Source organism: Tympanuchus pallidicinctus, unplaced genomic scaffold, assembly GCF_026119805.1.
Source record: "Tympanuchus pallidicinctus isolate F22 unplaced genomic scaffold, pur_lepc_1.0 scaffold5, whole genome shotgun sequence".
NCBI lineage: Eukaryota > Metazoa > Chordata > Aves > Galliformes > Phasianidae > Tympanuchus > Tympanuchus pallidicinctus.
Window position 1 is genome coordinate 26642535 of NW_026294769.1, and position 22972 is coordinate 26665506.

Sequence of the window (22972 nt, forward strand, 5' to 3'; positions counted from 1 at the left end):
ATGCTGGAAAGTATGAGGTCACGCTCATGGCTTTTCCTGCCCCATTTTTTTTGAAAGAGTTGGGTCGTAGGAGTAATCGGGGTACAGAAAGTATGCATGAATGATGTGCAAGTGTGATTGAAGGACAAAATCCTTCAACACAAATCTAGCATCTGTTCTCTCACTGGGGTGGAAGAGATGACTGCTGTTTGTTTTTATGGTTTATGGTAGCAGTGAGAAGGAAGTTTCTCTGGTGTCTGTTCAGGGGAACTAGGATATGCTGTGTTCAAATTGCAGACTGTGCTTAGGAAGGGATCCCCAGAGCGTAGCAGTTGCCAGAAGAGGCAGCAGTGCTCACATTCCAAAGTACTGTAATGGAAAATAGCATTAGAGAGTTTGTAAACCAGCAGAGTTCTGCACTTGAACTCTACTTCATTTCTGGCCACTTTCTTCCTCAAAATACATACACTGGCTTGAGGACTGCCATTCTATCATAGAAGACTTTTGGGAAGATGGAAGTGGTGTGACTGAAATGCAAAATGTTTAGAACAGCACAGAGGATGCCCACTCAGTGAGCAGTAGGCTATCACTAGCTGTCATGTGTATGCTGGAGGCTCTGAGTAAGCATATGCAGTTTTGTGGATCAGCTGACGTGCGGTGGTTTGTTATCCTCTCCTAACTGTGCCAAGGCTGCCCTTCTTCTTCCTCTTACAATAGTCTGAGATTTTGTTGGCCTCAATATTTCTGTGTTCCCCTCCTGGATCGTACAACTCCATTCTGTATTGCCACTGTGTGAGCCCGTCATGCAGGCAGTCCCTGCCTCAGGGACACACACTGTGTGTGTGATAGGGGTGGGGGGCAGATTATGAAAGGTAGATACAAAAAAGTAAACTCAGAAGTCCTTTGCACCTCAGATCTGAATTGCCCTTCCTATGAGCAATCTATAATTATGCGGTTTTTGTGCAACTTGTGTTGCGTAGTTTGTGAGAACTGTCCAATACTGGGGCTTCTTCCACTCTTATTAAATATTTTCTTTATTCTGTTTGATAACTATTTGGCAAGTCTACCAGTAAGATGGAATGGCATGATTGCGGGTTTGTAATACCTTCCCTTCATCACAAATACAAGCACGCTCCCTCCAAGTCCAGTGTGTGTGCTGTTTGCCCCTTGTTGGCCATGGAATCTGTTCTTCTTTTATTGATGGGCCATAGAAATCTTGTACTTTTACCAGCGCTGCTAAGGAAACTCTGATTAGAAATCCAGAATGATGTTTGTTTTGTAAATGAATGTATGGATGTGCTGGAGCGGAGCTGTGGGCCTGCTCAGACATTGCAGCTTGACCATACGTGTGCACTGTTTGTCTCCTGGATTTTGAGCCCTGTGGACTGCATGCTGAGGTTTGCCTTGAGGTGTCTGCTGCCCTTCGTTCCTCCAAGACTTCTTTGTTTTCTCTTACAGAGTATTTTCTAAATTCGGCCAACTCTCATCAAGAAGCTGTGGAGCAGACAATCATGGCGCTGCAAATGGACGACGACAGCGATGTCAAGTACTTTGCAAGCATACACCCTGCCAGTACCAAAATAGCAGACGATGCCATGAGCACTGCTTCATCCACCTATTGAAAATCTCCTGAATGTTGCTGTAATTAAAAAAACAAAGATGGAAACAAAATATCCTCGTGCTTCTAAAATGGTTGATAGAGGACAACCTCTTTGGAAGGAGACATTTCTTGCCAGAACGAACAGGTGGATGTTATCTGAACCTGATGCCAGGGATTTAAATCAAGAAAATGTAAGCCTACTTATGTCAGCTTGACTTGAGAAAAAACACTGCTCAGAGGATTACTTTTGCCACCGAAGCCTTAAATCTTCTGTCTTCCTGAACAAATAAAACTTGAATTGGCAGATCATTTTCATTGTAGAAAGGATGTGATTTCCAGAGACCTGCGTTGTTTCTCCTGAGGAGTTAACTTAGCAAGTATTTTCTGTAGCAACTGATAGGTGAGATGGCTGGAAAGGCAAATCTGTACCGGGACGTGAGACCTCCAGTATTAGAGCTCAGAGATTTTATTGTTCGAGGACTCGATCTGTGTGCAGCTGGGCACACCCTTAAGTGGGAATAGCTTTCATGTGTGTCAATGGGGAAGGTAAAAATTTGGATTTCTCTTAAGGGCTCAGTGCTAACACTAAACTAGAATTTGATTTTAATCCTTAAATGCAGCATATTGCTGTGCCCATTAGCAGAAAACTTTGCTGAGTACCTGTGTCCTAATTATTTTCATGCTGGTCATGACCTAAAGGAAATTTATTAGCACATATACTTTAAGTCAGGTATTTTTAACTTGATCGTGATCAGCTCTGAGGTGCAACGTTTTTCTTCATTTACTGTACATATCTGTGAGCCTCCTTGGAGCGCTGCAGTCTTTAATCATGTTGTTTAAAGCTGTTGTGATACAAGTTGTTCTCTACTTGTCCAAATAAAATTTAATAATAAGATTGAAAACAATCTTGTGACCTTTTTCAGACATTAAAAGAGTAAGTTTAAAATTCGTATCTATTTTTCCCCGCTTTCCTTACTCTGATGACTGCGTGGGGAAAGGGGATTCTTTAAGGATTCTGCACTTTGAGATGATGTGTACAGCACAGTGGATGCACTTTGGTCATGCAGGTGAGGTTTTGCTAGGTTCTCTCTCAAGAAGCCCGGGTTTGCTTGGGCAGCCCACTGCTCTGGTGTGAAACCATGTCTTTGCCGAGGTGAATCCGAACAGCCGCCTCTGTTCAGACTTAAAACTGTAAGCCCACATTGCACTTAAAGTGCATGCTGTCCTTTGGCTGCTTTTACTTCCTCTCCTGTAAGATGACTGCTACAGTGTCCACTTCTTTGTCTTCCAGGGGCAGCTGCTTTTCGCTCCTTTTCCTCCAGCCTGCGCAACCTCAAATGTGAGAAGCGTACTTTCCTGAGGAGGTAGAGGTGGCTGTGGCAGCTTTGTCCTTCATGTATTTTGGCAGAACATTTTCATTTATCAGTTGGGTGCCCGATCCCCTGACAGGTTAAGCTCAAGGAGGTGTCTCCTTGTTTCCCCCTTGTTTTCTTGGGAAAACAAATTCTTTGGCACTTTCCTCTCTAGTAAGTAGGAAGTTGCAATTTATTCCCCACCGACCCACTGTTTGACTCCTGAGTGCCACCATGGAGTTGGTTAAGAAAGAGTCACTTCTGTCTGCTTTGAAGCTTGGGTTTGTTGTGACTGGTGGTGTGGTTTGGTTATGTTTGTTAGGCTTTTCCTGTACTTCTCGTGTGCGGCTGTTCTGCCTTTGTGACGTGGTGTTGCTGTAACCCAGTACAGCCAAGCATCACTTCTGCTGCCTTCAGGTATTCTCTTAGAGGTAAGATACATCTAAGTTGAAAAAAGTGATATTGGTCTTCAGATGCTGTTTCTCTTTGCTTTCTATTTCTTCAATTCTGGTGGAAGTCCACGCTTCTCCCTCAATAAGGATTCAGGCTGCATATCTACGTTTGTCCTTTGTTGGTCAGCATTGAACAGAAAGAGAGGTAGCTCCTAAACTGTCATCTGTTAGTCTACCTTTCCCAAAAGGAGGAAGTTCTGCCGCTGCCTTCAGGGGCCAACTACCAAATTAGTATTTGCTATTTGGAACAGCATGGGGCTGCTGTACAAATTCCTGGTCTTGGGGGTAAGATCCTGTTCTTGTGAGGGCTGCAGAGTAGCGGGCAACGTTCAGCCTGACCAAAGAGGTGTTTGCATGAGTCTGGCAGCCCTCCTGTCTGAATGCAGAGCTGGCTGTCATGTCAGCTCCCCCCATCAGTGCTTTCAGACTCTGCCTTTCAGTTCTGCTAAACAGAATTTGGATCAGAAGAAATGAGAGTTTGAGGTGATGGAAATGCTGTAGGGTTTGATTGTAGGACCATTTCCAGCTGACTGAACTGCACTGTGAAGGTAAGTAAACAGTTTTTTAACCATCTCACAGCTCTCCAGTCATGAACAGTTTGCTTTAAACGCTGTCACCTATTTCTGCTGCAGGGCAGTGATATTTCTATATGCCAGCTATTTCTAAAGGCGTAGCTGCAGGTGGTTCCAAATCCTGACTGTGAAAAGCAGAGGCTGCCAAAAGCAGGACAGCTGCACTGTTTGACTGTCAAGAGAAACTGGAGTTAGTTTTAATTATTTGAGGTTTTCCTGTAAGAATGAACCCAGCAGACTTGGTTTGAATCAAATGGCAACAAAAGCTTAAAGGAGAGTTGGGCAATTTCTGTCCTCTTGCTGTTTTGCTGTGCCTTCTTTTGATCTCTTTGTTGAGAGAGACCACTTCAAGTAAGTGAGCCTGGCAACATCTCACAGTGCTTCTGCCTCCAGCTGCTGGAGGCTGTTGTGAACAACAGCACTGCGGGCTTTTGCTGCTGCTGGTGAACTGTGCTCGCTCCAGCTGCCGTCTTCCCAAATGTGGGTGAGGCTGAGTTGCATGCTGAAAAATGACAACCTTGTCAAATCTTTCTGACAGATTCAGATTGGTGGGTTTTTTTCTTTTTATATTCTTGGCTTCAAACCCCAGCATCCAGCACACCTGTCTGGGGAGTAGCAGGTCCTGGTGCTACGTAAGTATTGACTGCATTAGAAAAAGACATTGTACATTATGAAGCAGATAATCTCCAAACTCCTTTCAAATGGCTGTTGAATTTATTTGCTTGATAAATACAATCCTAACAAAATAAAAGTTAACCAGATTAAGAGATTTTTCTGAAGAACATTAGAAAAATCCGTGACAATTCAATAGGAATTAGTGTGAAAGAAACAACAAAAAAAAAAGTTTAAATATTGCCAGCATATATAAAATGTATGTAACGAAGGCAAGGGAGAATGCTCTATTTAACATCTGTCATCTGACCGCTTTTTGTGTTTATAAACTTCTTTCCAAATTTTAAAAAAATACTATGCAGTTTTCTATAACATATCAAAGCATTATTTGTACAAAATCAAATCATGGCCAATGCTTCACAACAGTGCAATAGATACAGAATTATAACCACGTCCAACAGGTGCTGAAAATAAATACCCCGATTGAGAAATAAGAGCAGCTCTCTGCACCTGCCCCAGGGGCCGACGGAGAGGGCGCTCGTGACAGCAACGTCACGAAGAAACAGGAACGGCCCTCAGCTGCCTGCAGGGCCGAAGGTTTCGGAGGGGTGGAGGCAGGAAATAAAGCAGCCACCAGGCTGACTTACAACGCCAGCCCAAGGCTGTTGCTGGGCTCGGCGCCTCCAGCTGGTGCCGCTCCTGCAGGGAGGAACGCAGCACTGCCTTGCTGTAGGGCAGCAGCACAGACCTGTCTCACCGTGGGTGTGACGATGGTTTACGAGTGAGCAGATGCATCAGCTGCACTGCCACACACCACCAGCTCTTGGTGAACGTTTCCATCATACAGAGACATAAGTAACATCTGTCAAGTTTCACATTTATTCAGTACACCTTAAAACAAAAAAAAAAAGTTTAAGGGCATGTCAGGTAAACGTGATACCCCACAGTCTCCCACCTTTTCAGCCAACCAAGGATAAATTTAAAGCTCCCATGTATATAATCTGCATCAGAAAGGTATCAAAGGCACAAGCAAGAAGTGACGAGGTTAATAAGCAGAAATAATGGTGAATGAGTAGAATCGCGGGGCAAATAATGAGTACGTGTCGGTGTTTGCTCTCATTTGCTGGAAATGAGACCTTCAGTTCTGCTCTGATGAATGTAAAGAATGGGTTTGGTTTAAAATAAAACTGTTACGGAATTATTGTAAATCACCTGAAGGAAACCAGTCTTGAAATAATCTGATAGAAGCTGGAGAACTCTTCTGGCCTCTCTGCACTCACCTGAGTGATGAGCAGAAGCCACAAGGAGTAGAGACAGCAGTCTCCAGGCTTAGCAGACAAAGTTCTTTACAGGATGCGCACAGCCAGCAACCAGTTGTGCAGTTTGACCCAAATGTCAGTTATTTGCACACGGTGGTTGATGTTACGTTACAAATACCCAAGAGCCTGATCAAATAGGAGTCTCTTTCCTGTCTTTGCTTGGAGATGGCTTCACTTGCTGCTCCTTGCTTGCTTTTGGCTGCTCTTTGGCTGCTTTCGTCTCCAGGACCCCGTCCCTTTGCTGCTGAGAAGCAGCCCCACGCTTTTCCGCTTCCTCCTCCTCCTGTGCCTGCTGCTCTGACTTGGCTCGCTGCAACAGCCGGAGCTGCACGCGCAGCTCAATGATGGCCTCTCGCTCCTCGTGAATTGCTTGGTTCAGGTGATTGTTCTTTATCTTTTAGGTAAGGAAAACACACGTCAGTGCTCCTCAGCCAGGCTGTACCTTGCACACAGCACCGCTTTGCTGCTAATACAGCAACGTGGGCTTGCATGCAACAGCAATTGGAAAATGGACCCAAATTTCATGCCCTGGGCAAAACCAACACAAAATGATCTGTCCCCTATGGGGGAGAGTGCCCATTAATCCTAAGGTTCAAGTTATCTTACCTCCAGCTCCTCATTCTGCCTCTGCAAATCCTCCAGGATGACCTGCAGCTCCTCCTCATCCTCACTCTCACTTTCACTCTCTGAAGAATACTCCTCTGTTTCACTCCGGCCATGCTGCTGGCGACTGGAAGAGCAATGACAAGCTGAGATCACAACACTTGCTCACATTTGCCAGGACTGGAACACATTAAGTTTGCTCACGTTCACTGAATAATCTAAAGTGGCTTTGAAAACAAAATTAGGGTTTGGTTTAACCAATCCATGATTTCCTGTGGAGATGTTTTTTGTGGTGCAAAGGTCTAGCTCCCATTAGATCATAACTTCGTTGCTGTACTATCAGAAAATATCCCAAAAGGTAAAAAGATGCAGAGGTTTCAATAAAAGGAATCAGCTTGCAAACGTGCTGATGTGCACAGAGTGATCTTTTAAGTGTGCTTTAGTTTTGCTACTTTTCCCCAGAGTGCATGGCTGGCTGGGGAGCTGAGGCAAGCAGTCTCCCTTTTACCTTTGTATTTCAGCTATTTCTGCACGAAGGCGATCGATTTCTTCCTTCTCTGAGGCTATTTGTCTCCGCAGAAACTGCTCCATGGCCAGCAGTTCTTCTTGCTCTGTTAAAATCTCATTCTCCTGCAACAAGCAATTAGTTGACTTACAGCCTTGGCTTTATGTTCTGTGGGAACATGCACTGAGGATGACTCTAATGCTGTGCCCTGGGAGGCGGCGATGCTGTTCCCTGAGCTGCTCTCAGAAGTACTTAGCGTGCCTGCTTGGCACTGAGTCAGCAAAGACTTCAGCCCAACTCTAGGTTCAAAGCCACCAATGTCTGCTCTGAATCCCCAAGGTGATGGCTGTGCTGAACAGCTGTGGGGATGACGCACCGAGTTCTGGATGTGCAGCTGCCTGCTGCCTTAAATCACAGGGGAAAGCTCTGGGATAACCCACAGAAGCTAAATTCAAACCTAGGTCTTTGAAGATTTATAGTGAGAGAAAAGTGCAGCAGAAGGAAGATCAAAGCTCTTGAGGCCAGTCAAGGCAGGCACAAATGCCAAAAGAGCTGCCTTATTTCCCTTTGATCAGCAGGAAAAGAGTTAACAGTCCTAACTGTGGTCACTGCTTTCCAAGCACGTGAACAACAAAGCCTACTTGTTGCTGCACACCATCTCCTCTCTGCCTGAACAGCAGCCTGCTCAGCTTCAGGCACACTCCTGCAGTCTGCATGCTTTCCCTGCTTTATTTTGTACTCAAACAAAGCCTCGGATTTTAACAGAGAGACTGAGAGGCCCATTTAAGCCCCTTATGTTTTCAATTATATTAGAAGGAATAACTACATGCTTAGTAACTGACAGATGCAGAACACGAAAACACAGCATACAAACTGCTGTGTGCTTGCCATTTACCTGAGCAAGTAGAATATTTATAACTTCCTCATTCTCATTCATTTCTTCTTTGGAGACATCCTCCTTGGAAAGGCTGGCAATTTCTTGTGCAATCTTTGTTTCACACTCCTGCCAGAGAAAGAGGACAGTTCTGAAAAGGCCTCCTGCCCCACTTACTAGTCACTGTTATGGAGAGGTTTTTTTCAACATATTATTTTTCAAATTTAGAATCATAACTCTTGTTTTGAAAAGTTTTCAGGAAGATGTTTTTAATTTCAGCATTTGCAAAACAAAATGGCTGCGTTCACTGCTCACCCAGTGCTCTGGGTCACAGCACAGTTTAAAAAATGCTGCTGGAAGTTCATTCACCTGAGCCTTCAGTCATCCCTTTTGTTGGGCCAGAACACACAGTGTTAAGCATGGAGTGGATATGAGCTCTGTCAAATGCTGTTTTAGTCAGGCACTGTTTTAAAAACATCTGGAGGGTGAAGGTGCCACTCCTCAGCCATTTAGGAATTAAGATGGAACAAAGAGACATGCACTGAAAAGATTGAAGGGGTGGGGGTTGATCTAATTCCATTGCATTCTCATCTTTTGTGAGAATGCACAGATGTTTTGTTTTGAGTCATATGAAAAGTAAGAATTGGGATATCTGCTTCACCTACAGCATACCAGCCTGAATACAAGTGTAAGAGACTAAGCTTGTGCTCCAGCAAAGGCTCAAATGATTCTTTTTTCCACTGAGCCCACAGCATTATTAAGCTATGCTACACCCACACTCCCCAATGCCTGCCTGGTTTATCTGTGTCTCTCTGTGTACCTTGGGGAATGCTTTCACAACTGTCACAGCTGTATCAAGTCATTAATGGCCCACTTTTCCCTAAAAATCTAGTTATATTCTTACGTTTTCACAAGAGTACTGTAAGTAATACCAGAAATCTGCAAATTTAATTCTAGAATGTAACTTTATGTTTCTCTTAAGAATTTGCATGCTAAAAGTCACAGAGCAGAGCAGGAAAGCATAATGAAAGGCTTTGGTGGCAGCCACGCTTTCTAAATCCAACTTAAAACCCCCAGAGTACCAGAATTCCCTACCTGTCACAATCTGTGAGCATTAGAAGCCCCCAATCAATGGTTATAGAACCATCTCACAGTCGTGGCACTTTGAGCTACTGGGCCAGGCAGTAAGGCTGAATGATGCACCCCAAGAAATGGGGATGAGCAGCGAATAACCGACAGTCATGAAACTTGGGGAAGAATCGCTGCAGTTAGAAATACTCCCAGCTCATTTCCATCTACCATCTACCTTTGGGCAATAAATTGCAAGCTACTCACTTGTCTCTTGGCTTCTCTCAGCTTCCTCTTAAGAGCTGTTAAAATTCTTTGCACCTCCCAGAGTCTCTCTTCTTTGGATAAGTCTTTTATCCCTGCCTGCAAGTCTCGGTGTAAACAGTTCAGTAGGAACTCCTAGAAATATTACCAAGGCAATTAGTGTCCTTAGACAGAGCAGGGGAAAAAATACAGCACTGGCTTCATGACAAAGGTGTGGAGTTCTGCTTTTCAAAGCAGGTGGCATCCCACAACAGGACAATTGTGACACAATTACACTCTTCTGAAAGTTTACTGCTGAATTTATTAAATCCAGGACAAAACCAAACAACTGAAGTATTCACCAACCTGTCGTCTGATTTCTTCTTTGATGCTTTCCTGTGTCTCTGGTAGTGCCGGCATGGTCGCCATATTTGACCAACGAAGAGGTTTTGTTACCTGTTTTAGGGTCACATTCCCAAAGAACTCTTGAACATGTGTAAAAAATACATACAGGACACGGTTGCTGATCTGAAAGGAAGAGCACGGAAGATGAGAACTCTGGTTAGGATGATTTCTTCACATAATCTGCACCCGTGAAGCACAGCATCTTTCTCCAGAAATGCAACAGCCTTCCATCACTTGCAAATACACAGAATGGGTTTGGATTGGAAAGGACCTTTATGATCATCTGTTTCCAACCTCCGTCCTATAAGCTGGGACACCTCCCTCTAGACCTCCCCATCCAGCCTGGCCTTCAGTGCTTCCAGAGAGGGGGCACTCACAGCCTCATTGGGAAAACTGTTCCAGTGTCTCACCACCCTCACAGTGAAGAATTTCTTCCTAATATTTAGTCCAAAACTACCCTCTGCCAGTTTAAAGCCATTTCCCCTTGTCCTGTCACTACCTGCCCTTATAAAAAGTCCCTCCCCAGCTTTCCTGTAGGCTCCCTTCGGGTTCTGGAAGGCCACTATAAGGTTCCCCCAGAACCTTCTCTTCTCCAGGCAAGAGAGCCCCAGCTCTCAGCCTGTCCTCAAAGGGGAGATGCTCCAGCTCTCTGACCATCTCTTTCTTTTTGCTCACACAAAGATGGAAGTGATAGCAACAGGTAAGCAGGAACACCAAACATACTGTGCTACAGATGGCTGCCTTCTCTCTCCTCCCAAAACTTCAGTATTTTCACCAACTTCTCTCTCAGATTTAAAACAGTTTTTAAAAAAAATTGTTTGAAAGGAGCTGCTACCACATTCCTTGCTTTAAAATGAGACAGAAGCAAATATTTATTCTGATGCTGTACCTTCCATTAAAATTTAAAAACACGGCCTGAAAGAAGGATTAGAATTCTGTCTCTGCCTGTATTTTACTTGCTAAAATCTACTCAACAATGAGGCATGATTGGGCCTGCATCATTTTACATTAATTGTTGCTTTTTGACAGAAAACAACTGGCACAGCAAAACAGCAGAGAAGAACAGCCCTTGTCCCACTAGGCCTCCACACGGACTCTTAATAAAGCAGTGCTTTTCTGACAGGTGGACTTTCTTCTAGACCGCCCACACCCACTGCCCTGTTTCCAGTGGCATGGACAGGACTGATTCTGAGCTGCATTTAATACAAAGTTGTTTATTAAGGAATTAACCAGTCCAGAAACCACCAAAACCTTCCTAGAAAACACGTCAGCAATCTGACTGCAGACACCACAGCCATTATAACCAAGTCATCACAAGATCTGTTTGCAGCACAGGGTTCCGTGGCTTGATAGTGAAACTGAGCAACAGAATAGTCTTCATTAAGTCATCACTGTGTCAGAAACCCAGAAATTCTTCATTCGTTTGAATTACCAGATGAATTCAATGTTGAATAAAATAAAATCAAAAAGCCCTGTCAGCAGTCTTTGCAGTGTTTTCATAATAGCTGATATCAGGCCCACGCTATGCAAACTCACCTTCAGAAAGCCTTCCCCCCCCACCTTCTGTGCATTTTATGTTCCCAAAGTATAAAGAAGAGCTTTAATTCAGCTTAACTGTGTCAGACGGTGCCTGACTCACACCTGCAAGAGAACCCCTATAAAGAAGCCTTTCCTGTGCTGACGCTCTGCTCCAGCACTTGTGTGGGGCACGTACCTGGACAGTAGGGCTGAGCACTATAGAAATATTCTGGATGTTCATTTTTGTTTCCAGTTCCTTTGCGATAACGTGGTCCATGTGCACAATGAGCCAAGAAATGAGGAGATGGTTACACTCGGGCAGCTCTTTCAGCAGCCTCTGGCACTCCTGGACTTTCTCAGCTTCTGTGCTCTTTCCACAAGCATCTTCAAAGCGGGGCATTAGCTCTTTGGTCAGCAGGTTTTCAGGCAGTTCTCGTAGGTACTGTTTCAGCAAGCTGGCTACTGTGTTGGGCTCGTATTCTTCCAGGTTGGGAGATTCTTCTCGGTCATAGGCTGCTTTCAGCTCATCAACTTTTGACTTTATTCCTGAAACATTTAAATAAAGACAATTCTTCAACTCTGTGTGCATAATAGTTATGTCTTTTTTTTTTTTTTTTTTTTTTGAAAAGCACTTATTTCTCTTTTCCTTGCAAATTAAACTAATTGAAAATACCTTTCAAAGTCTATTCATATGTGACAAAGTTAAAACTGCAACTCGGGATTAACTTGATTAACACTGTATCTAAAAGCACTGAGCACTGCTATGAGGCCCAAACCCAGCACTGCTGTCATTCCAAATCAGCTGGGCCCAGCAGCTCCTTTACATCGAAGAACATGAAATAGGTGAGGAATGAGAGAGTAATGCATGTTTCAGAGAATCACAGAATGGCTTGGGTTAGAAGAGACCTCAAGGATCACCAAGTGCAACCCCCTGCCACAGGCAGGGCCACCAACCTCCAGATCTGGTATTAGACCAAATTGCCCAGGGCTGCATCCAACCTGGTCGTGAACAACTCCAGGGACTGGGCATCCAAAGCCTCTCTGGACAGCCTGTTCCAGCACCTCCCCACTCTCTTTGTGAACAGCTTCCCACTGACATCCAATCTAAACCTTCCTGCCTTGAGCTTAAAAGCATTCCTCCTTGTCCTATCACTGTCAACCCTTGTAAAAAGTTGATTCCCCTTGTTGTTTCTCTCCATTCAACTTCTCTCGATTTACTCAATAACAGCCCTAAACCAAACATGGCCCTAAACCAAGCAAATATGGCCTTATCAACTCCAAGACTGCGCAACAAATTCTACAAGAGCCTTCTTCTCAGAAGAGCCTCTGTGAAACCAATCCCACACAATTTAGTTTCTAGGTCTCCAGCTAGAGGAATCTCACACAGCATTTTGGTTTAAGGCAAAGTATAAATAAAGAGGTGTTCATGTCATTATTCAGCCTTGCCAGTATTTTTTGCACAGTAGTTTTACAACTCAGTGACATTCAGATCTTTTGTAAGTCAGAAAAGTTTCTTTCTTAAAGCTCAAATACCCATTTGACTTTCTCTGACTTACTGTATCTGGCTCTGGTACAATGAACAAAGCTGGGTGCACCCAGCCCACAGTAAATGCCAGCTAAAATGTGCTCTATTTCAGGTCCAGATATGTTACTCATCACAAGTGCTGTACACTTTAGGCCACTGCCTTTCAGAGCTCTCAATTTAAGTACTCTTGCACACACCAGAGGGTGCTATTGCACTGGAGAACACCTGGACATCATATAAACATGTAAACCTGTATAAACATCAAGAACACCATATGGAAAACAAACCTTCCATGAACATTTCCAAATGCAGCATACCCTGAAAAAAAAGTACTGCCAGAATGATCCCACAGATGAGACAAAGAAACTGCTGAGCATCCCGACCAAGTACCATGCAGACCATCAGCATAAGGACAGCTTAATGAAGCCTTCAGCAATTGTCTGATTACTGCTTTGCAGCACTGGTAGTAACTTGTCCCAGGTGCTTTCCCCCAGGTTCCTTTTCTCACTTTTTGTTTTTGCTCCCTTAAATGTGCACGCTGAAGTCCTTGCTTGGATTTCACTGCACAGAGTTCACAAAAGGACTGCTTTGTTTAACTCGACTACAGACCACGCTGCTTTATGTAAGTAGGTGTTACACAACTACTGTGGTTAATTACCCTGCAGTGGCTAAGCTTAAATGTGAAACTTGCATTTTCTGCTTATTAGTGACTTTGCCCAAACAAAAGAAGCTTTTAAGAAGAAAAATATACACAGGAAAAAGCAACAGTGAGAAGCTTAAGTCACAAAATGGTTATTTCTCATCTTTGCTTTTGCCATCAACTAGCACAGCATTTCTCATGCAGAAGTAATAAAAATAAAAAAAATACAAGCTTGCCAATGCAGCGCATTTTATTCATACTTACCATCATCCTATCACAACAGGTCAATTTAAAGATATTTTTACTGCCTTTAAGCAGTACCATGACACGAGCAACATTTCTGGCATTTTAGGGTTTGCTTAGCTTTAGCCACCTGATTATTTTTTCACTAATTAAAATCAAAGCAGCTTTAAATCTCTAGGTGTTTAAAGTGGTAAAACAAGAAGACAAATGCAAACTAAAGAACCCGTACATCAGCACGCTCAGAATACCTGAAACTCTGTAGATGCCTTCACACTTCATGCCATACTTCTCTACGTAATCTATACATTCACGGAAAACTGCAGGCAGGCGGATGCCATCGTACATCATGGTCCTGTCTACTGCGTCAGACAACGGAATGCCAAACACAGGTCTGTGACTTGGAACATCCACTTGAGGTATCTCTGGCTCTTGAATTGGCTTTTTCTTTTTCTTCTTCTCTTTCCACTGTTTTACAACATCTGCTGCAGTTAAGTCTTTCGACTTCTTCTCTTTGTGTTTGTCTTCCTTATGCTTGTCTTCCTTGTGTTTTTCATCTTTGGGTTTCTCTTTTATTTTAAAATCCTTTTCCTTTTTTTTGGAAAAGCTGGGTTTCTTGAAGACATGTATTCCCTTGGACCGCTTCAACTTGGAAGGACTTTCAGCTTCATCGCCAGAACTGTCCTCTTGGAAGGCAGCATAACCTTCCGCTAGGAGGCAAAGGAGGGAAAGGCAAGAGGACAACTGTAAGTTGGTTTGCTTTGTGGATATTCAGCTAGGAGAGAAAAAGTAATATCTAAGGAGGAGAGAGAAGTTACAGGTAAAAACATAGTGTCTGCCTCGCTCTTCCAAAGGCTTCTCGTAGTTGTTACACAATGAAGTGGACAAAGACTAAATTGAGATTGCAAGTCACATCAAAGATAAGCCACACTGCTCCTGCATGATCTAAACAATTCATGCTTTACATACTTACTCATAATTGCAATGTCCATCTTATGTGCTAGTTTCCCATTTAATAGTCAAGGAAACGCAAAAGAAAAAGAACCGTCTCGCAACTTCTCTATGTTCCTGCAATCAACAGTATAAGAATCATTAAGGATCATCTACTACATACATATAAGCCTAAAAACCCTTCTAATGAAGAACAAACACAACTTCAGTCACTGAACTCTCCGACTCCATTCCAAAATGTTATGAATTTTAAGACAAGCATGAAATTAATCAAGTTACAGTCTCAAACAAAATGCCAAAAAAAAAAAAAAAAAGTCCAAGCAAACTTACTTTTCCATTGGAAGAACAAAACAACTCCAGTAACACTACCACTGTACCTGTCAGCGAAGTTGTATTTTTGTCTTAAGAACTGTACGTGAGATCTCCAAATGAGTCTGTGGCACAGCACGCCGTTTCAGCACCAAAACACCAAGTGTCCTTTAAAGCATCTGCACCAGCATTTTCATTAACTACGCCTCCGCAGCTGGCCCTGCCTATCCTTCAGGCAACAACAACCAGGTGGATTACAAAAGAACAGCCAAACAACAAAAAACTCCATTAACTAAACAAAAAACCCCCAACCAAAACCAACAACATAGAAACCAATGCAACTTCAAAGTCAATTCATTGCGATTTTACACGCAGTGTGCCCCAAAGAAAGCAAGTCTGAAATTTGTTCAACAAAGAAGGCATTTCACCTGCATGTCACCTGCATGGCCTACGTCCCCCAGTGCAGTGGAAAATAAGCTCTTTGCCTCAGTGTTATACAGATGTCTTGACACTCTTCCATCACCTGTAGACAGTGCCTCTGCCTGAATGAAGCACAGTGACAGCCAAGTGTTGTTTCTAACTGAACAGACCTAGTTGGTGGAAAATTACACCCTTCCTTAAGTGATGTGAGAAAGCCTAATGGAAAGATGAGAGGTTGTATGTCTGCAGGCGAGACACTTCGTGCAAAACAACCTTTATTCACCTGTTCCAAAAGCTGCAGCTAGTTTACCAGCAGAATTTCAGCACATCCAAAGAGCTCTCTATATTTTGAAGCCTTCTTATATGCTTTGTAAGTAGTGTTTAATAGTTAAAAATATGAAATGTATTAAAACGTGGGACTACAATCAAATAACTACAATCACTTGACCAGCTTTCCCATCCTGGACTCTTTCCTAGGACAACCAAACACATGTTCCATGGAAGAATGGAGAAAGACTTACTGGAGAACAAATAGAACAAACAGCAACCAGGTCTTGACCTCCCCATATCGCTGTATCACTGCTTACTCTTCTTGTAAACTAGAAATGAAAATGGGTAGGGAAATCTGCAATGCATAAGCTAAGGATTCAGTTCTGGGATAGGGACAGCACTGATGTATCAGGTGCAGGACAAAGCAGTACACCTCACCATCACTTCCTGTCAGAACGAGATGGGGCTGGCACAGATTTAAGATGGGGTTCCCAGATGTCACCCCGGAGCAAAAATCTAAATCTTCACCAAAGGGAGCCTGGAACAATCTGTCCTCAACGCCTCCACCTGGGTAGCTGTAACAGTGTCCCATCTAACAAAGTGGGGTTCTTCCCAACACCATGCCCAGTGTCAGCACACACAGTGCCAGTCAGCAGAAGGAGCCTGCACTTGGAGGCTGATTCCAGCAATAAGCAAAGCACCACATTGCAACACTCAATGCTGCAAAACAAATTCTTAATGCTCTTCAAGTCCTTCAGTAACACCAGTAACAGCACGTTACTGAAACTGGTATTTCTTGACTTCACGAGAAGACATGAAGCAGCAAGTCACATACAAAACCAGCCTACTTTGTCTCAGCAACGTAAGTTTATAAATGTATACTAATGAAAGATTCACAGAGAATCTCTCACCCATACCACAAGGGAGTTTCTATGTCTTCCAGAGTAGGCTAATTTTATTTAGAAGTAACCGTACTTCCCGTAATAATATTACAGCACCTCTTTCACCAGAGACACAATATATTGAAATACAACCCAAATTTATACAGAAGAAAAATAATTGAAAGCACGCGATAAATCAGGTAATTTTAAATGTAGAACGTTACATTACATCACAGAATATCCCAACTCGGAAGGGACACAAGGATTGAGCACAACTTCTACAAAGGACCACAAAGGACCACCCAGAATTGTTCTCCAAACGCTCCTTGAACTCCAGCACTCAGGGCCGTGCCCACAGCCCTGTGCAGCCCGTTCCATGCCCACCACCCTGTGCTGCAGCCCCTGTCCCTCACCCCCAGCTGCCCTCCCCTCACACAGCTCCATGCCGTTCCCTCAGGCCCTGTCGCTGTCACACACAGCAGAGCTCAGCGCTGCCCTCCGCTCCCTGTCAGGAGCTGCAGCCGCCGTCAGGCCTCCCCTCAGCTCCTCTGCTCTGTGCCGAGCAAACACAGGGACCTAAATTTGCATGGCGCACTCTAGATCCTTCATTGTTACTGTAGCCCTCCTCTGGATGCCCTTGAATGGTTTGATGCCCTTTTTATACAGTGGGGCCAAACCTGCAGCCAGTGCTGGAGGTGAGGTGGCACAGCACAGAGCACACAACCCACTGCCCGGTGGCAGTGCTGGGCCTGGTGCAGCCCAGGCTGTGGGTGGCCCTTCTGGCAGCCAGGGCACACTGCTGGCTCAGGTCTGAGTTGCTGTCAGCCATAACCCCAGATCCCTTTCTGTGGGGCTGCCCTCCTGCCTCTTGTCCACAGGCTGTACACCTATCTGGGTTGGCCCCATCCCATGTGCAGCATTCGGCACTTCTCTTGTTCAGCTTCACGTGGTTGGTGATTGCCCACTCCTCCCATCTGTCAAGATCTCTCTCCAAGGCCTCTCTGCCCCAAAAGGATTCAACAGCTCCTCCCAATTTACCATTGTCCACAAACTTACCGATATAATTTGAAGTCCTACATCTAAGTAATTGATGAAAACGTTAAAGAGAACTGGCTCTAAAATAGAGGCCTACAGCACCCCACTAGTGATGCCCACCAGCCTGATGTAACCTCATTTACTATAGCCCTCCAACCCCAACTTGAGAGTTGGCTGGGAGTTTATTGTTACTGCAGTCATAGTCCTCCAGCTCAGGGCTCTGGGGGTCTCACAGAGCCCATCATCAGTGTTGAAGACAGGTGAAGGCATCAAATGTTTCTCATTAAAGTGATCAACAAGTAGTTGTTTAAACACCAAATTACATAACCATAGCAGGTTGTGTATTGTCCAAAAAGTCAAAACAGGCGGGCAGAAAAGCCACCAGATACCCCTGTTCAATTACATAAGTAGAATGTTCTGGGTATATCTGCAGAAATCACCATGTTTGGATTGCACAAGAGATACCAGAAGCTTTGTATTCAACTCAATCCTATATCTGACTGGTAATTACATGACATACATACAATAGGGTTAGGACACGCTGAATGCTTTTTATGTTACAGCTGCAAGAGAAGATGTGACTGTTCCTGCATTTTGCATGTATGTCATTTTTATACTTCACCTCTAAACTCCTCTAACAAAAAATTGCTTTGCATCAGCTGTACAATGTGTTATAATCTCTTGTGGAAAAGAGCAGTTATGTTGCTAGCAGTGTACAGATCTGCAGGTACTTGCTGAAGTAGCATTTTCCCTCTTCAGTTTTCAGTCTGACTCCTGCCATGAGACATGCAGATTACACCACAAAGAAAGCCATACTGTATATAATGCTGATCTCTCACAATTCTAAATTCATACACGGCATTCACGGCATACATTTAGAGTCAGGAGGGCAGCATTACCAAAGCTGATCTGCAAAGACAAGAAAAGCCCTACAGACAATGGCTTTATTTTAGAACCAACTAATACAGAATTTATCATAGGATCATAAAATGGCCTGGCTTGAAAAGGATCCCAAAGATCATCTAGTTTCAACCTCCTGCCATGGGCAGGGTCGCCAACCAGGCTGCCCAGAGAATCAGCAATTCAGTATTAGTATATATATAAGGTATAAGCTTTCTTAAAACCTGTAGGAACTTTGGTTGTTAGTTTTAACTAGAGGGTAACATGGTTTTGAGTTACAGTACCCTTTAGGCACAGGTCTTCTGAACTGTGGTAGAAGCAACAATTCCTGCAATCCAGGAAATCACTTTGATTAAAAGTAGTGCAGCGGCTGCAAATTCTTAATGAGTAATTATTTGAATGTGTGCATGTTTATTACAAATGGTCATCATATTCATTCCAAAAAGCCATAATGTTGTGTGCTGCCTCATTGGCTTTGGTACTCCCAGTTTCACTTCTAGGAATTAGAGAGGTACAAAGGCATCCATAACATCCAGCACTTGGGCCATGTACAAAGGCAATGTAAAACATGGAAAAATATTGTGAAGCTTTGTCAAGAATTGGGTGGCTGTGATACTTAGGTTTTAGAGGGTTGGAATTGGATTGGAGAAAACTGCATGATTAGACTAAACTAAGAAGCTAATGCAAAAAAGGATGCAGGTTATTAGTCTCCAATGAGTGGTACAGTGTGCATACGAAAGCTTGAAATGTTAAGTAATAACAAACACTGAATACACAAGGCATGAAAAAAGAGACAAGTTAAATGTTGTTTAAACCAAGTCTTTCAAATTTAGAAGTGTAAAATTCAGGTCAAATTTAGAGCTTTACTTTCACTAGTGTTTCAGCTAAAATTTCAAATAGCATCTATTTGGAAATACACTTGGAAATCTCCACACAGGATCTGAACTGATAATGCTATAGGACTATCACGCCAGGCAATTACCAACACACTGCTAAAGGCAGTTTATCAGCAATTCTGGCATGTGCTCATTGCCTGTACAACAACGAAAAAGTCCTTTTCATGAAGAGAAACAGGTATTGCACAAAGTGTGTGTTGTGTAAGTTCACTTCCTTCACACCTAAACAGGTTTAAAGAGGAAGAAACCACAACAATAAAGCCAACACTGGGAATACCAGGGAATTTTGAGAAACAGAGAAAAAGGACTTAAGCATGAGATAAGAGGTCGCCTACTCACTTCTTTTTTCTTTCTTTTTAAATTTTCCTTTCTTCTTCCCATGCTCCTTTTCATCATCAGATACTATATCTGGAGGCTCATGCAAGCTGTCGTGAGGTGGCGAAGGCTCACCAGTACGGTACAACCCAGGGAATTTTGTAGGGCTGATCTCTTCAGAGCTGGGAGTACGAGCAAGACCCCCACTGTGTTCTACCCGACGGTGTTCACTGGGGCTGCTGGTGGGAGGCAGGAAGCACTCGGTCATTCTGATTCCCTGATATCAAAGTGAAATCTTCTGCTACCTGTCCATCACACCTGTAGCAGGAAAAAGAAAAACAAACAAAAAACCATGAAAAAAAATGTTAACAGTCATTTTCAAAGCACTTCGTTTAGAGCTCTATCTTGGAAATGTAACAAACATCAATGCCTTTTACAAGGAACACTCCACCTGATGTCATGAGGCAACAATAAAACAGAGCAGGCCTTAAGCTTAGTGCTTGCAGAATCTAGCATTAGCTGCCAAGTCATGCTAACACAATAGGAGAGCTGTTATTTTAACCAGCTTTGCTTTACACCACACCAAACATTATTTACTAAGTATCAGAATATAGATATAGAGAAATTCTTACAAAATTCAGAGGCAGTTGTTATGAAACAGCTAACTTTGCATCTTGAAATAAAATAGGGTTGTTTGGAAGCTCAGAGTATCTATGAAGACTGCATTTGCACCAAGACCACTTTCATCTTTCTCAAGCATATTTTATAAATGCAAATAAGAACTTGCCTAACCTGTTGCATAAGAGAGGGGGAAAAAAAAGTCCTGAAATCAAATCCATCATCTAATTATGCAAATGTAAAGAAGATAGAACAAGAAGAACTGTTTGTTTTTCCTGGTATGCAGCAATCAGCACTCAACTTTTGAAGAGGCTACACCAGACCCTCTGTACCCAGATCCTTCTGCGCTTTTTCATAGGGAGTTCTGGCAAAATTAAAACTAAGATGAAGATTGCTAAAAGAAACCAATACGTAAATTCCCAGTAATGGAACTCATTAGCAAAGAGCAATTCCCAATGTAGATGAATTTCTGGAATTCCACAGGACAGTGATGCCACATGGAACGTCAGCTTTCTGAATTTGGCCCTTTGTCACTGAACACCGCTCTGCCTGGAGCGAGAAGCTGCACTCCATGATCTCTGTGGGTGCCAGAGTGTTTTACGGTTCTATGAAAAAATAGAGCAAATCCCAAGGGCGGAAAACAGCCATTTCCTACACCTGTTAATACACTTAAATGACAGGTCAAGTCACAGTTACATGCTAACTTGAACTTTAATCTAACTTAAGTCTGTGCTGCTTTGCTGCAGCTTAAAAGCCTGCTAAATCTACTCTAAGATAAACAGAAGGGAAAACAATCATTTTTGAAGCTGCCAGCTCCATAACCTGGTTGTCTGTGCAGCCATACAAAGTGCGATAGCAACCACAAAGATGAGATTAGGAAGGAGTTGCTCTGCAGACAAAGAGATCAAGGTGACTGTGTAGCCATTGCCTCAAATTGCCTCAAAGATTCCACACAAACACCACATAAGACCTATCTCCATGAGAATTATGTTATTGTAACAACATATCCAGAAATAACAGCTCAGGCTTCTGCACTAGCCATTAGACTCTGCAGTCATCTCTGGTACTCCTGCTGCTTAATGTAGACATGCTGAGTAAACATCAGTCAATACTTTGCTAAGGAAGAGAAGCAAATACAGATACTCAGTATTTTATAAAACCCATATTTAGGGAAACGGGATACCTACTGGCTAAGCAGGAACTCCTGACACATCACACACACTGAACTAACTTGTAGCAGAAAGCCTCTTTTAAGGAGAATAGCATTAACAGGACACAGAGCCTTTTTCTTTTCTGATGTGCTGCTTGGGTATTTTCATATTTTTCACGGATACTGAATATTGCACTGCTGTACTAATTTGATACTGTGTTTAACGGGTAAGAATACATTTTAGGAGAAACATCTTAGCCTTTACAGCTCCAGACTTAGACATACCAAAAGACCTTCAACTACGTTAAAGCACGTTCAGTACTACCAGTGACACAGACTGGCAAAACTGTTCCGTCTCACCCGAGTATCGGATCTGCAAAATTTGCTGTTCTTAACTCAAAAAAACTCTACAAGCCCAAAACCAGAGCTGAAAGGAGCCCTATCAAAATCTACCAGAAGCTGTTAACAGCGGACAGCACTTCAACAGCAGCTCAGGGACGTAAATTAGAAACACATATTTTGTAGCAAATAGGGTAGACCACATCTACAAATGGGTCTGTGCTTAATGTGGGCAAGAGAGGTTAAGTGCAAAAAGTCCCTGTTCAACGCAGAGGAGTTGGATGAGACAATCTGTAAAGGTCCCTTCCAACTCCTCCAACTCTGTGATGGAGGGTGAGAACGACGTCACTGTAAAGGCACACACAGCAACCTGGAAAACATGTCAGAATCAGCCCATCCGTTACACAGCACTCTGCAGTTGTGTTTTCCTCAGTTACTCAGCTCCTGGGGGCTCATTTACAGATCGGCAGAATAAGGACAAACATAATATGGAATGGTATTTTGCCAGGCTAATAATCTAGATGCGTCCTGCTAAGCGGCTTTTGTTGTTGCTTTTGAATTGTTTCTAAACTCTCATCTTTCAACTGCCTGTATGCAGACCAGAGTGAGAAATTAATTACATATGAAGAGAAGTACCTCGCTGCAGATCACTCACACGGTGCTTATGGGAATCAACAGTTCCTCAGATAAGAACTCAGATAGGGCACAGTAAGGCACGGGGTTAAGATAAGAAACAAAGCAGTCATGAGATCTTTTGTATGATTCATTCTTTATTTCTGCTAGCATAGAGACACGAAGAAAAAAAACCAATGTATATTTGTAAATGCAAAATTACAGTGCACCTGTGTTTGTTTTGTATGTTTTGTTTGTTTTACAGCCTTAAGAAGGCATTACTATCCTATACCATAACTTCCCACACCTTGAAATAAAGGAGCAACTCCATCGCGCTCAAACTACACCATGGCTTATCAGAAGCAGACCCTTAGGCCTACCACAAACATCTCTTCCACTCCTACTAATGGATGTTCACATACTATTACCACACAGATCTGTGCTTCTCCTCTGGCTTTTACAGATATTTGCTGACAGCAAGACATGGCGTGACTGAAAAATCATGGGTCTTCTCTGCATTTTGAGAAGGAATGCTCCTAATGGGCTGATCCTCCTGCCAAACTCTCCCTCACACTTGACCCCTTCTTCCCAGTCTGTGACTGCTCCAGTCCAAGCCTGCTGCTCTTTGCTTCCAGTTGCTTCTTTTCTCACTCAGTCACGAGGTTTAACAGCCCACTGCTGACACATTAACACTCCTTCTCCTTCCCCCACCCCAACTGCAGTAGATCAGTCACAAGACCCCTTTGTAGCATAGTTCAGCTCGCTACCT

At 43.2% G+C, this 22972-nt stretch overlaps 2 protein-coding genes across 9 annotated transcripts in view; one reads left to right on the forward strand and one right to left on the reverse strand.

Moving 5' to 3' along the window:
• The window catches only part of PPP4R1 (protein phosphatase 4 regulatory subunit 1), a 60028-nt gene extending 57544 nt beyond the window's left edge, over positions 1 to 2484 (forward strand). For all 6 annotated transcript variants that reach the window (XM_052703746.1, XM_052703747.1, XM_052703748.1 and 3 more), the window contains one exon: positions 1438 to 2484. In XM_052703746.1, coding sequence (XP_052559706.1) covers positions 1438 to 1601 — 164 coding nt within the window. In that variant the 3' untranslated portion in view covers positions 1602 to 2484. The remainder of the gene's footprint in view (positions 1 to 1437) is intronic.
• Positions 2485 to 4647: 2163 nt separating this feature from the next.
• Positions 4648 to 22972, reverse strand: part of RALBP1 (ralA binding protein 1) — a 31554-nt gene continuing 13229 nt past the window's right edge. For all 3 annotated transcript variants that reach the window (XM_052703752.1, XM_052703753.1, XM_052703754.1), the window contains 9 exons: positions 19509 to 19802; positions 13759 to 14217; positions 11299 to 11648; positions 9546 to 9707; positions 9204 to 9335; positions 7890 to 7997; positions 6998 to 7119; positions 6493 to 6616; positions 4648 to 6280 (listed from right to left, as the gene is read on the reverse strand). In XM_052703752.1, the coding sequence (XP_052559712.1) occupies positions 6017 to 6280; positions 6493 to 6616; positions 6998 to 7119; positions 7890 to 7997; positions 9204 to 9335; positions 9546 to 9707; positions 11299 to 11648; positions 13759 to 14217; positions 19509 to 19752 (1965 nt within the window). In that variant the 5' untranslated portion in view covers positions 19753 to 19802 and the 3' untranslated portion in view covers positions 4648 to 6016. The remainder of the gene's footprint in view (positions 6281 to 6492; positions 6617 to 6997; positions 7120 to 7889; positions 7998 to 9203; positions 9336 to 9545; positions 9708 to 11298; positions 11649 to 13758; positions 14218 to 19508; positions 19803 to 22972) is intronic.